General features: G+C 39.5%; 1 protein-coding gene across 3 annotated transcripts in view; it reads right to left on the bottom strand.

Annotated features, from left to right (window-relative positions):
* SP100 (SP100 nuclear antigen) overlaps nt 1–14,734 on the bottom strand; it is a 71,544-nt gene that overhangs the window by 24,971 nt on the left and 31,839 nt on the right. Inside the window, exons 6-14 of one of the 3 annotated variants that reach the window (XM_015242318.3) lie at nt 12,424–12,573; nt 11,888–11,971; nt 9,116–9,262; nt 8,031–8,111; nt 5,310–5,384; nt 5,060–5,113; nt 4,357–4,437; nt 1,061–1,114; nt 413–458 (exon numbers count right to left, since the gene is read on the bottom strand). In XM_015242318.3, coding sequence (XP_015097804.2) covers nt 421–458; nt 1,061–1,114; nt 4,357–4,437; nt 5,060–5,113; nt 5,310–5,384; nt 8,031–8,111; nt 9,116–9,262; nt 11,888–11,971; nt 12,424–12,573 — 764 coding nt within the window. In that variant the 3' untranslated portion in view covers nt 413–420. Of the gene's footprint in view, nt 1–412; nt 459–1,060; nt 1,115–4,356; nt 4,438–5,059; nt 5,114–5,309; nt 5,385–8,030; nt 8,112–9,115; nt 9,263–11,887; nt 11,972–12,423; nt 12,574–14,734 lie in introns of those variants that run through there. The other 2 variants (XM_015242317.3, XM_072961829.1) reach the window with 2 other exon arrangements.

The raw sequence follows: 14,734 nt of genomic DNA, 5'->3' as shown, positions 1-14,734 counted from the left end.
CAAACATATAATTTTTTTAAAGCATAGGAAAATTCTTGAGGAATCTTCTTGAGTTGATTCTAAAGTTCAGTCCCAGTGCTACTTCCGAGCTCACTTTTCCCTTCTGCAGCCCCTCCAATTATAAAAGGAAAACTGATATATAGACAAGTAATGGCACTGTGTGATCAAGGCAGCGATTGAAATCATGATATAATAGTGTAGGGAATATTTTAAAAATTCCAATCTCACATATACACGAAGAGACAAAACTCACAGGGTTATGGAGGTAAATGTTTAAAATGTTCAGGTACTTCAAACATTTTAGAGTCAAATATAGAACAATACTTTTAAAATCTTCAGCTAGAAATGGCTATCATAAATATGATAGGAAACCAAAGAACTAGAGAGAAAAAAAGCTGACAAATTTGACTACCTAAAAATTTATAACTTCTCTAGGACAAAATATTCCATTATAAAACCTAAAAGAAAAATAACAAATGGGACAACATATTAGGAACATATAAGGCCAAGATTTAATGTCCATATATCACATAAGGATTTCTATATTCATTCAGCATAGTAAGAAAAAGACAAACACCACAATAGGAAGCATTGACCCAGCATTCTATGACAAAGAATTCTATGAAGAAGAAAAACAAATGACCAATCAATTGAAAACTACTCAACCACACTAAAAAAAGATACTTAAAAAAAAACTTTTTGTAGCTTAATTTAAAATGTCAAATATTTTTATTTTTCAGGCATCATATATTAATTTTAAATAGCAAGAAAAGGGAAAGTAAGCATAGAATTACCCTATTTAGAAAAATAAAACTACGTTACAAAATCTGTTAATACATACATAAAAAATTCTAGAAAGACATATACCAATGTTTTTAAGACATATATTTTTTAAAATCAGAGTAAAAAAACAACGTGAAGATATAATCATTTTGAAAAAAATAGTTACTTTAAAAGGCACTAATTTTTTGTCTTATTAAAGGTATAGCAGACAATAGTAAACTTTAACATTAAAATTGTTTGTAACATAAAAAACAAGTAAATTCTTATGCAGTCTTACTTCTTGTCCCACTGTCTTTTCCCAAAGTAGAATTGCTTCTTGTATCCATGGTATCTAGAAAGTAACAGGTGGTGATCAGAAACTAAAATTTTTGAAACTGTAAAAACATTAAAAATTGTAAAAACTTTGAAAAATCTCTTCATTACCCTTGTGCATCAGTTTCCTCATTTATGAAACAGGGATAGCAAAAGTTATCCTGTTCAGGCTTTAAGCTTTAAAATTAAGATTGAATAAGGTCCTGTTTGCAAAAGCTAATGAGAAATCACTATATAAATCAATAACATGCTGCAGGGCATCCTTCAAAACTGTATGCTGAGTTTAAGAATAGTTAGTTACCTGAGGTCTTTTTTCCTGACAGGTAGAAGGACCACTTATTTGTCTTTTGATGCCTTTACAAGGTTATGACAAAGTTATACTATTATCTACCAGCAGAAGAACACATGGATATCTTTGCTCCATGGACAAGGGTGGATGTCACTATATAAATCCAGCAGTTTGTTATTGATACGCTAACACAGTAAACGAGCTACTGCCATTTTTACCAGTGTATTTCAACTACGTCATCCGTGTATAATCAACAGTACCCATTCTGCTAGACACGACTTCATAATAATCTCTTGCTTCCTTGCAGTTCCCCGAAGGATCAGGCCAAGCGAATGCTGAGAACAATGCAAAGAACAGGATTCTGATGTGGACTGGACGCATTCTTTGTCAAAGTGTGTTCAGAGTCAAGTGCAACAGGAATGGGAGCTCTGATTTCAGACTCCTGACAACTTGCAGCTCTGGCCCTGTGACCCTCGCCCTCCATAACTGGCCACTCCCTGTTGTGAGCTGCTTGATGTTCTCTTTGAACCCTGATCACCCACCACAGCTCCCCCAGGCTCTGTGGTGTCTGCTGAACCACCTCTGCCCTAAGTCCTTGGGTGGCCTTACTCATCATGTGAGATGCTTGACTTCCTTCAGTCCCTGCTTCTTGGCCTCTTGGCACACTTTTTGAAAAGCACATGATGCAGGAACACTTCTCAAGTCCTTGGAGCTCTGCTCTTATGATGATTCATAAGTAATTTTCATTTTCACCGCCTCCCTTCAGACCATCCACCTTTCCCTGACTCCTACATCACAGGATGGCGCTACCTATGAAGTCTCTCTCTTTTTTATTGTTTCTCACTGTCCTTGTCCCTTCCTTTTAGTCTGCTTCTTCTCTTTTCCCTTTTTCTCTTTGCCAAAAGTCCCTATGTTTGTTTTTCTATTTTTTCTTTATATGCTTCTTCAATCCATTCATTGATGACATTTTTACCTATTTGTTTACTTTTATGTGATACTATTCTTTTCCAGAAATACTGTTTATTACATTTATGTGTATATATGTATATAGATCAATTAATAAAATACTTTAAATAAATATTCTCATATAAATACTATAATAAACTAATTGTTTCCAGACAAATTTCCAAATGTTGGGATACAGAAAGTGGACTTTTTTTCCTATTCACTCAACAAGTTCGCAAAGTTTCCCTCACGTACCACATTTAGCTTCATCTCTCAGTTTACCACTTTCCTTGTCACCACTGCCTGCTCTTTCAACCTTGACCACACTATTGGCCACTATTACATTTGCCAGTTCCCTATGAGCTTTCTACATCGCAGGCCTGTTATGGACTTTATTACCATGTTTCTGGTAAACTTCTGAGAGGTAACTTGAAAGTTACCCATCTTCCTCTTCAAAACTTCCCAATCTGGCGATATTTGGATTTCATGTCCACTTAGAAAACCCTGAAATTTACTCAGATGTCTTTTAATTCGAAGAAACTTACTCAAATATCTTTCCAGCCTAACTTTTCCATTCTTTCTCCTTACATTATCCACTTAGTGTCACCTCTCTCCATCCAGAAGCCCAGTTCTTTTTCCTCTTTTGGCTCCTTCAAACCTGTCGAAAGCAGCTTAAATCTGTGCATACGTCTGTCTGTATATATGAGCATCTGTATTTGTGTGTGCATGTGCGGCAATGTTTTGGGGGACAGGTAGGTAAAGAAGGAAGAACTTTTCCTCTGTGCAGACAGGAAAAGCAAGATAATTGATAGTTAGTATCATAATTGGCTTCTCCATCACATGCTAAGAGGCTGGCACCTCTTCTGACTCTCTTTCCCTATTCATTTTAAGACCTGTGACTCCACAGGACACTGAAAAGAAATAAGGAAATGACAGACTATCGATGATAACACTTTGATGTGGTCATGCTGATCTGTGTTCATAGTTCAGATGGGCTCAGGAAAAATACACCTGCTCCAACAACTACACCTCATATTCAACAGAAGTTTGCTCTGTCTCCTATGTAGCCACACCTCATCCTCCTCCTTTTCCTCAAATTTCAATCATTGCCTTGCCTAACACATTTTTTTTTATTTCCATCGCTTTCATTCTAAGAGCTTCTCTGTCCCTGATTTCTCTTCTGTGTCTTATATTAATATCCACACCAATATTGGTGGCTATACATCCACCAATATATATACATTTATATACACATCTGTATTTACTATTGTTGTTAAATAAGTTTTCTTGCATCAAGCATTGATACATTCCCCTGTGAATGCGCCAGTCCCCTCACATCTCCTCTTTGGCTTCTGATCATGTACTCAGCTCTTATCTTCCTGCCTGTTACATAAAATCCTCACCCCTTTTTACCCTTATACATTTATACATTCATTTCCTCATCACAGAATGAGGAAGCAAGAGTTAGCCTGCCTAAGTCTTAAAGATATTGTGATGACAAAGTAAGATCTTATTTGCCAAAGGACTTTAAAAGTATCACGGTACAGTCCAATTACAATGTAATGAATATCTGTCAAAAACTATACGAAAGTTTGAGAATCACTGATCTGAACAAAGCTTTTATTTCTGTCTGTAATTGCACAGCAGGACCAGTTGTCTTTCGAGGCTTTTACAATTACAGATGACATTAGTGTCAGCCAGTATATCACTGGAGAAATCTAGGATCTTAGTGTTAGGAGGCATGACAGTAAGCGTTTTAAAAGGTACCATCATTTTGGTAATTATTTCTACTACAATAGGAATATAAAATTACATACATTTAGTAAGCAAGACTCATTCCTTTAAACATGAATTTATAATACATTCTTGCCTCCTTCCATTATCTAAAATCCAGAAAGTACTTCCCAGGATTAACGGGATACAAATTAGTCAAGGTGTTCAGAATAAAATGCATCTGGAAGCAGTAGTTTTTAATTCAGACTCCTGACATTGTGCAGGCCAAGGCTTGGCATCCTAATCTTCTTTACCTGACCCATTTCTTAGGACTGAGCTAGACGCTTCCCGAGGCTCTTCGTTATTCAATTCTGAAGTGTCAACACCGCTGAAACCTGCAGAAAGAAATAAAATTCCTTTACAATCTCAGTCTGTGTCCTAGGATCAGTCCAGCATGGGATTCTTTAAAAGGAAATTTGGAAAAGGGAAGCTCATGTAGGTAGGGTGCGGATATCTCTACTACCAAGCCACCCTATGGTTCCATCTGACCTGTTGGTCAAAACAGGAACTACCTTCAAGGGAGGGACTGGGCAAAATTTTGCCATGGAAGGCACACCCTTTGGTCACTATTTCTTACATTTCTTACTCTTTCCTCTTGTCTGCATGTATTTCTGCTTCCACTCTGTTTCTTACCCAGGAGGATCATGGAAGTAACATTTTCAAGATGTCAGAACCTCCATCAACTGGATCCTCAGTGAGCACCCCTCCACCCTTGGAACTACTCTATCCTTTTATGTGAATGAAGAATAAACTTGTATTGCACTGTGACATTGAACTTCTTGAGGTCTACATATGACATCAATTAGCCCAGCTCACCTAATTCAAAATGTATAATGTGAATCATCTGAAATACCGACGAGTTTATTGTTTTATTTTAAAGAATAAAACCAAAAATTGAGTGAAGCTTTTGTAGACAAGAAAAACATTTGTTGCATCAAGAGTTTTAATTGTTCTTACGTCTTTTCCTATTGCTTATTCCATAAATAAATGTATTTTCAAAATCCGAAGAATCTAGGAAGGAAAGGAAAATACAACCAGTAATCTATAAAAGAGTTGTAAATCTTATGATTACTCACATTGTAGACAGGACTAGGACTATAAAGACACAATGATAAAAAAAATACAATGATGTTCATTTCTGTCTCTTTCTCTTATCTGCATGTATTTCTGCTTCCACTCTGTTTCTTACCCGGGAGGCAGACCTTACCCTCATCATCAGGATCACATCCCAGTGCTGAGCTATAGGCTCCCAAGGTCGCCTCGTCCGCTGAAGAGTCAATCACTGCAGAATGGAGAAAATGTGCCTTAAAGTTCTCAGTGCATGACAAAGGAACCAAGAAAGGAAAAACCGGTTTACCTTTAGGTGTGGTAAACATAAAAAGATACCTTATTTGCGAAGGTATTTTTGAAAATCACTCTACAGCCTGATGTTATGTTGGGGGTGATGCTGGGTTGCTGCCCAGCTCCGCCTTTTACCTTCCATGGGAATTTGTAACAGATCCTTAACACATTACCAGCTCCAGTTTCCTCATCTATAAGCTGGGATAACCTGGTTACCCTATCTATCTCCCTGTCAAGGTTTTTGTAAGAACAAAATGCAGGCTATTTACAAAAACCCTGTGAGAAATTGCAGTGTAAGCCAATGGCTTAGCTACAATTGGGGTTTGAGAGTACTTGTGTGTGAAGCCATTTTTTCCATCTATAATTCAATAGCAACTCAAATTATTCCATGAGGACTTTCTAAGCTGGGGACTAATGACAACATTAACAACAGACAGAGGAATACGCGTTTGCTAGGCTTTAGAGAATTAAAAACATGCTAGAGAATAAGCGCACTATTTCCATTCTTTAGCTTAATAGATAGGATAGTGTGTAGTAAAAAAAAAAGTATCATTTTACTAGGGCTCATTCAGTTAAACAACCATTTATATATAATGCCTTCTTCCCTCTTTCCATTTCCCAACAGGGCCAGAGAAGTTAAATGGGGAAAATGGTACCCTAGAAGTAATCAAATCAAGGCATGTGGAGAATGCTCAGAATAAGATTCATCAGGAAAACAGAGCTCGGGATTTAGACTGTAAGTATTTGTCATCCAGGAGTGCAATCCTTATCTTCTTATGTGAGTGACTTGGGGTTGTGACAGGTGGCTTCTTGGGCCTCTCTTCCCTCACTTGATTCTAAGGAGTCAAGGTTAGTACTGGTCACTGCACAAAGGAATAGGATTCTTGAGGTGCCTGGGTGTGTGACCAAGGAACCCATTCATCAGGAAGATCCCTAGTAAGAAAACTTGGAAAGTCTTGAAAACTCATGCAAAGCATGGTCGGCACCCTGGCTAGCCTGGTCTGCCTTGTAGGTTAGTGGTGCTCCATTCTCTGCCCCCAGAGCAGAGACAATTCAACTGCAAGGGGCAGCTTTGCTCTGTTTGAAACTTACCATCCTACTACCCTTCTCTCTCTTCTGCTTCTTATTCCTTCTATGGTCTTTCCACACCTCCTTTATCGCTGTTTCCAGTGTGGGGAGACTTGGAAACCTTGTGATCAAGACTGTGAGCACCCATCCTCCCCACCAACTTGGTGCCCCCTTCAACCGTTTGCAAGGCTGAGAAATAATCTTCTCACATGTCTGAGCCACAAATGTGTTTGGGGACAATCTTCTACTAGTACTAAGACAAAAGTGGAAAGTGGACTCCCTTAAAACTGAAGCCAATTTACACTTGATTCTGATAGATCTAGAGAGCAATTGCATTGACTGTATTATTTAAAATATTACTCTTCTGTAGCATCAAGATCAGGTAACATTTTTATTTGTTCTTAGGACTTTTCCTAGCGTGTTTCTCTAAATAGGCATGTTTCTAATATTGTCTGGGTCTAGAAAGTAGAAAGGGAAAAAAAAATCACCAATTTATCCTAAAGAGCTACAGATCTTATGACAACTCAGGATACCCATAAGATTGAGGAAACAACATTTTGATAATCATTTCAAGCTCCAGTTTAAAAAAACAATGCAGAATCCAGGACACTAGGCTTGTTATTCCCTGTAGTTGCCCATGAGACTTTGTAGAAGACCTTGAAACATTTATGTGATGGTGTTTCTCATCTAGAAACAAAGGTAGAAATGTCTACCCTGCTTACTCTTTAAGGTTGTTGTAAGATATTGATTATAAAGGTCCCTTGAAAAACCACTGTATATGTCATGACTTGTTGAATAATTCTGTCAGAAACAGTACTTTGGGTTTCAGAATACCTTATCAGAAGTTTTTATGTCTGCTAACACTAGATAGCTAGGTGAGGTATCTTATGACACGATTCAAGTTTGTGATCAGATGACAATACGACCTTCCAATGAAAGAATACAGCCCACCCTTGAACAATACGGGCTTGAACTGCGCAAGTCCGCTTGAACTTAGATTTTTTTCAGTAATAAATACTATAGCACTAAATGATCCACAATTGGTTAAAACTGTGGATACAGACCTGCGTGTCTGGAGGGATGACTATAATTTACAAGCTGATTTTCAACTGCGCTGAGCATTGGTGCCCTTAACCTGTGCATTGTCCAAGGGTCAACTGTATTTAGCTTCCTGTTCCCTACAGAGATCACTATATAAATCCAACACCCTGCAGGCACAGCAACTAGTAGTTTGAAATACACTCATTACTTGGCTGGCCTATTTCTACTATACAATCAATACAGGGCATACACATATTGATTAATGGGACCCATACATTAATAGACCTCATTCTCAGATTGAGATACGGATGTCTTATCTCTTTGCATTTCCCTCAAAAGTTCAGTAAAACAAATACGAAGAATGGGATTCCAGGATATCCTGGCCACGGTACAGAAGGGGCTCAGAATACGATGCTCAGGGAACAGCAGCTCTAGTTCAGATTCCTACAGCCCAGGCCTTGCTCTCCCTGTTCCTTACCAGGAATCGCCTGTGCTGATGTGGAGGCTTCTGGGGTCTCATCTTCATCACTGGATTCTGCAGAGTCCTCACTGCTGATTACTGCACAGAAGAGTAAAACCCCTTAGGACATTAGGGTGGAGCCCATGCAGCAGGAAACCCCAGAATGAGAACACGGGAAGACCTAAGACTGAAGTTAACTCAGGGCACCGTGGTCTGTGTTAGAATGTGTTGACTTGCAGGTTGCTCCAGGCCCTGCATAAAAGTGAAGATATTCACACACAGAGGGCAGCTTCATACACCCTGCCGGCACCCTTCTTCCTCCACCATCTTCAGTCTTCCTCCCCCACCTCCTCCTCCCTCTACTTCAATCTACCTCTCAGTCTACCTCTGACTCTCTACTTGGTTCTGCCTCTTTCTTTCATTCTCATTTTACTTCTTCACTTTCCTCTTTGCTTGGCCCATTTCCCCTAGTTATGCCTGTTCCTGCTGATCGTATCTTTTTATACCTTTCTTTATCTTCATGGGTTTCTCTTTCATCTCATCTCATAAACATCTTGACTTTCTGAATTTTTTCCCTTTTCTTTATCTTCTCCTTTCATACTTTCTTCTCTTGCTTTAGAAATAGTCTCTCAGACATCAATACTCATTATCTATCGTTTCTCTTTTTTTGCATTTTTAACTTTTCATTCTTTTTTATTGACATGTGGTCGGTTTACAATGTGTCAATTTCTGGTGTATAGTATAATGTTTCAGCCATGCATATGCATGTATTTGTTTTCATATTCTTTTTCATTCGGTTACTACAAGATACTGGATATAGTTCGCTGTACCATACAGTATAAACTTGTTTTTTATCTATTTTATGTATAGTAGTTAGTATCTGCAAATCTCAAACTCCCAATGTATCCCTTCCCTGGCTACTGATATTTTTCTAGTTCCTGAAGTCTCTGTTCTACCAAACTCACTATGTAAGGCTGTGGCTCCTTCCCCTTCCTGCTTCTGTCCAAGGCCACCTAGACTGACTTGCTGGATGTTGACGACATGCCCCAGCCTCTTGCCCGATTCCTGTGATTCCTGTTACACATTCTTTCCATCAGACTTACCTATTATGTCAGATGTCTGGTTACATTTGGTGCTTGCTTGGGCTTTCCGTTTAACTTCTGAGTTAAAAAATGGTTTTTCCTTCTTTATATCCACCAGACAGACAGAACAGGAACTGATTTGGATTCCATGATTGGGTAGCTTTGCTCCTGGGTCAAATGTAATAAACAAAGAATTTTCTTTTGTTTCCCCAAAACGGAGCGAGCACTGTTCACTAGCATTAACAAGCCCTACTTCCTGTAATTCCACCGCAGCGGGAATGTGCACCCCCACCCTCTCCTTTCCTGGTCTTCAACTCTGTCTCTTCCTTTGTGCCTCTCTCCACTCTGAAATTTTATTTTTTTTATTTGTTTTTACTTTTCACCAATTTTCTCACCCTTTTTGATAATTTTTTTTTTGCTTTTCAAAAATTAAAATCACAATTGTGGTATAACATAGATAAAAATTTATAAATTATACATTTCGAATTATCACAGAATAAGCTTATCTGGGTAACCATAACTTTGGCCAAGCAACAGATTACTAACACTCCAGGAACCTCTTAGTGATGCCCCACTAACTGTCCCCATCAATCTTGCTCAAGTTAATCACCACTTTAACTTTCAATATTTGATTTTGCCAGTTCAAAATTTATATAAATTTGTATAAATGGAATCATTCACCCTAGTTCTCTTTCTCTGTCTCTCTGTCTTTTGGCAGAGGGTGGATTTAGTTTCTTTTCTCAACATTATGTGTGTGATAGTCATCTGTACCCATTTTGTATATTTATTCTCATTCCTATATAATATTCCATTGTAGAAATTATCCATTAAAAATAAAACCATACAGTATCCATTTGTGCTCATTCAAGCTTTAGACTTCTATTAATAATGTTATGATTACGAAGATGAACTTTCTTTTGTAAGTGTTTTGATGAACATAATATACACTTCTGTTGATCTGTTGAGGAATGTAATTGCTAAATCATAGGCTATGTTGTATTTTCAACTTTGGAAGAGTATACCAAACTGTTTTCCAAAAGTACATGTAAAGGCAGAAGTATAATTGAGAGAGCTTGGAAAATTCAAGTCACTAAAGGGAGTTGGTGTAGCAGGAATGTGGTGGGAGGGGGAGAGAGGCAATGATGGGGAACTGTGCAGCTGCATGGCAGGTATCTGCCTAGTATCACACTATACAGCACTGACCTAGTGCTGAGGGCCACAAGAAGGTACTGGGTTATAAATAGGAAAAGCACATGAACCAGTCTGAATTTATGAAAGGTCCATTCTCTGAAGTGCAGAGAATGAATCTGAAGGAAGCAAGATAGGAGAGAGGAGGCCAGCAGGATACTGTTCCTCTACATGAAGTGAGAAGAGGTAGGGATCTGGATTAGAGTGAGCATGCAGAGAATGGAAAAAAAAACAGACAGGCTGCAGGTATTTTAAAGAATTGACAGAAGTGACAAAAAAAAGTCATGGTTGTTTTAATCCACTGAATTTTGGAACTGTTTGTTACATAGCAGTAGATAAGTGATACAGCTTCTAAACAGAGATGTCCATCAGATCTTTGAATAAAGACCTTCAGGTACTTGGAGGAATGAATACAGAGATCAAGTCTGGGCTGGAGATGTGTGTTTCAACAGACCATAGATGGTACTGAAACCATGGAGAGCATCAGATGCCGGGGGAGAAGCGTATCTTTATCTGAGGGGGTTATGGGACCATTCTGATCACTGCTGACACCTCACCCTTCTCAATGGTATTAGGAACAGACCCCTGTGCCTTCTTTCTAGTGATTGTCTCCCCAAATGGGATAATGTCTTGATATCTCTCTTCTCTCTCTGTATTTGGTCCATTCTCTACTGATTTTTCATTCATTGTCCTTTAACTTACTCTTTGTGGCGCTCTCATCCCCATTTTTCTATCTACTGCTGTTCTTTTCCCTTTGTATCTTCTTCTATTCATCTCTTTTCCTCTACATTTTTTTAACCACTGTCCCCAGGGCCCAGCAGGGATTCGTGTGAGGCAAAGGAGATGCCCAGGGCACAAGAAGGTGCCAAGAGTGAGATCCTCCTTATATGTGCCCCAGGGTCGCCCTGCCTCACCCTAGACCTGGCCCTGCTGTGCCCTACCTGCTTTTGCGATATATCCATTCTCTGCTATGTTTCCTACTTTTTTCTAGTCTGTTCCTATTTCTTAATGATTAATATGACCTGTGTATATGTCCAATATATTAATTTTGTCTTTCTAAGTAGTTTCCTCATCTCAAGCATTCCAATCATCACCAGAGTTCTCCCCCTGTGCCATTGTCCACCACACCACGTCCCTCCACCTGCCACTTCCTTTCTAAAGGGTCCTTCCTCTGGGCTTCCTTACTTGCAAATCTGACCTGCAGCATCTTGCATGCTTTCCATGTTTCCATTATAACTGCTGAAAAAGAATTTGCAACTTATCTCTCTTCACCAACTCCACAACATGGCACTGTTTTGATTCTATGTCAGTTTGTCTAAAATCTATCTCACTCTAGTACTTTACAATTTGGTGCTCTCCAGCACACCTTTTCCTATTCTCCCTCTTTGCATTTTCTTCCCAGGGATATGCCCTTCATTAATGAGCTCATCCTTACTTCTCCCTTGCATTTTATACCTGCTAAAATCAGTCAGAGATTGTGTACAAGGCTGTATGTCTTGGATGGTGTTAGGATGGGAAAGATGTTAGTATGGGAGAGCAAAGGAAAGCTTTTGCTCCCATAGATAAAGGTGTAATGAGAAAACTGGTAAGGTAAGTAATAATTACTTTCTTCATCACAGGCCAATGAGCTGGGCGTCTCCTTTCCTGCATCTCCATTATTTGATTGGACAGGTACTTGTTCATAAGACTCTGAGGATAAAAAAAAGATCACAGATGACCTCAAACAGAGACTTGCTTTGCCCCATTTCCATTTCCTTGCATGTCACTTGACTTCTCTCTTCTCCTTATGTTTCTACTTATAGTCTCTCTGCATAAATTGCCACCTTCACCCTATGAAAGCGTAATGCTTCATTGATTCTGGAGCCAGTCTCCCCCTGACTTCTTCTGGCTTTTGTTTCTGTCTCTCTTCCCCGATGAGGCTCTGCAACACTTCACCTTCTGTCTTAGTTTTTCCGTTCTCCCTTTCTTCCTCCAGTTCTCTCCCTTCAACGTATCAGGCTCCATTCCTGTCCTCTGTGTGTCTGTGTGATTTCCCCATGCTTTGTTAATAGATGTCTCCTTGAGCTGTGCATTACTTTATTCCCTACTACCAGTCAGGACCTCTTGGCCCCTCCACACTCATCAAACGCAGCCAGTCTTACCTGCTGGTTCAGACTCCTGGGCACATTGTTCATTTGCTTGCTGGCTTTCTAGTGCATCATTTTGGTCGCTGGTTGTATCTTTCCTCTTTGCATTTATCTGTGCTGTTCCACGGAGGTGCTCCAAGAATCCATTTTCAGATGGAGTTGTACCTAAACCACGTAGTGATTCACAGATAATTTATTTACCTCTTGCGACAGTCAGGGTCCAATAGGAAAATACAAATCACTCTAAGCTTTTAAAGCATCGGGAATTTAACCCAGGAGACTGGTTACACAGTTGATGGGAGAGCAGAGAAATTCAAATGGGACAATGCGGCAACCTAAAGAATAATCACCAGAAAGCTATGGGAGGGACTGAGAGTGAGCCCAGAGACTGGGGCTCTGGGTAGCTAAAAGCTGGACCATGGCTGACCTGCTTGGTGGACGGTGGAGCCATGGCTGGGATGCTGCTACTGCCAGAATTGCTGCTGAAAGTGGTGATGGGGAAATACCTGGCTTCTCCCTTACCCTCACTCTCTTGTTAATGTCTCCCACGTTAGGAATCCAGCAGGCAGCCAGCAGCAAAGAAGCCTGCAAGCAAGTCTGCAGATGCCAGTGGCTGGAGATAGAGGGCAGAGCAGAGCAGAGGAGGGTAAGGAATGAATCTCTGGACAACCACCCTGGACCAACACACACTCAGTTCCCTTATGGCAAACCTCCTCTGCTCATTATGGATTCCATCGACCCATCCCACTCTGTTCCCAGTAGCCTCAATAATGTATGAATACATAACTATATTTTCAGTGCAGTTTCAATTTTTTTCATTTGTTGCTATTTTTCTAAACAAAGTTATTTATATAAAGCATGATTTTAAAATTCTTTCTCCAGGTTTTAATATAGAATGTGGGCTCTGGTGCATGTTTTGTGCCACATCTTCAGCACCTCGGAGCCTCCCCTTGGGCTGTTGGGCATGAGACAGAGTTCTTCCCTCGCCTGTGTACGTCACAGCCTGCTGTCCTTGCTGGGTCGGACTCTTGAACACACTTATTGATGGTTGGTGTGCATCATTTGACTTGTAAGTGGAAGTTTCTCTGTTAATATTAATTTTTCCCTATCACTGAGATGCTCTGGGTTTCATTTTCTGGCAGGGTTGCCCCCAGATCACACTGTGAGCTTTAAAGTATTTCATTGCCTCCTCCCTTTACACCCTTCACACACACACACACACACACACACACACACACACACACACACACACACAGAATCACTTCTCTTCTGCCCATTGCTAGTCACAATTCCATCCCCTCACCCCTTCCTGTTCTCATCAGCAGTACCAATAGATGAATGGCTAATATGTATTCATGCATTTTGAGGGGTATTTTTAAATGTTAACTTTTTGAATAAATGTGATTTGTTAAAAGTATAACTGTGTTTTCAAAAACCACTCTGAAAACTTTTTGTTTTATAAAAGTGTATTACTAATTTAGAACAACCTTTCTTAAATAACACATCCCAAATGGAAGCTACATAAGAAACTTTCACAGTATGGGAAGTTCCCTGAGACTCTATGTTACTCACTTCCTAAGGAGAGTCATGGAAGAAAGACATAAAATTTATTTTAAAAGAAAATTTTGGGGGGGAGAGGTAATTAGATTTATCTATCTATCTATCTATCTATCTATCTATCTATCTATCTATCTATCTAATGGAGGTACTGGGGATTGAAACCAGGACCTCGTGCATGCTAAGCACACACTCTACCACTGGGCTATACCCTTCACCCCAAGACATAAAACTTATTATAGAATGGTGTGCTCTAAGTATGTGGAAAATGTAGCCCTTAATTTAACTTCCTGGGCCAGAAGTTGGTATTGCTTTTATCACAGCTATTCCAGACTAGGGAATCAGTAAATCCAATGGACATCTGTGACAGAAGAAAATCCCAAAGTTTACTGCAATGACTAAAAGCTTAGACTGTGGCACCAGATACAAACAATGATAATTAAGTGTAGTAATAATAACGAATGCATGGAACGCTGATGAAGCCCCAGGCACGACTGTGAATGCTTTACATGATATGACCTATTTAAAATCCACCACCCTCTGAAGTAGGTAATATTATTATGCCCATTTTATAGATGGTGAAACCAAGGGACCAATAAGGGAAGTCACTTCCCCAAGATAACAGTGCAGAATTTGAAGCCAGGCCATGGGCATCAGAGTTCCTGCTCTGACACTAACCCCAGCAGAACTCAATCCCAAGTCTCAGTTGGGTGAATTTGTACAAATAACCAAACTCTCTAAACTGACTCATTCTATTCTGAAAAACAGG

The sequence above is a fragment of the Vicugna pacos genome, chromosome 5 (genome assembly GCF_048564905.1).
Source record: "Vicugna pacos chromosome 5, VicPac4, whole genome shotgun sequence".
Classification (NCBI taxonomy): Eukaryota; Metazoa; Chordata; class Mammalia; order Artiodactyla; family Camelidae; genus Vicugna; species Vicugna pacos.
The sequence above is the reverse complement of the archived record's forward strand: the minus strand, read 5'-3'. Positions and strand labels throughout refer to the sequence as shown.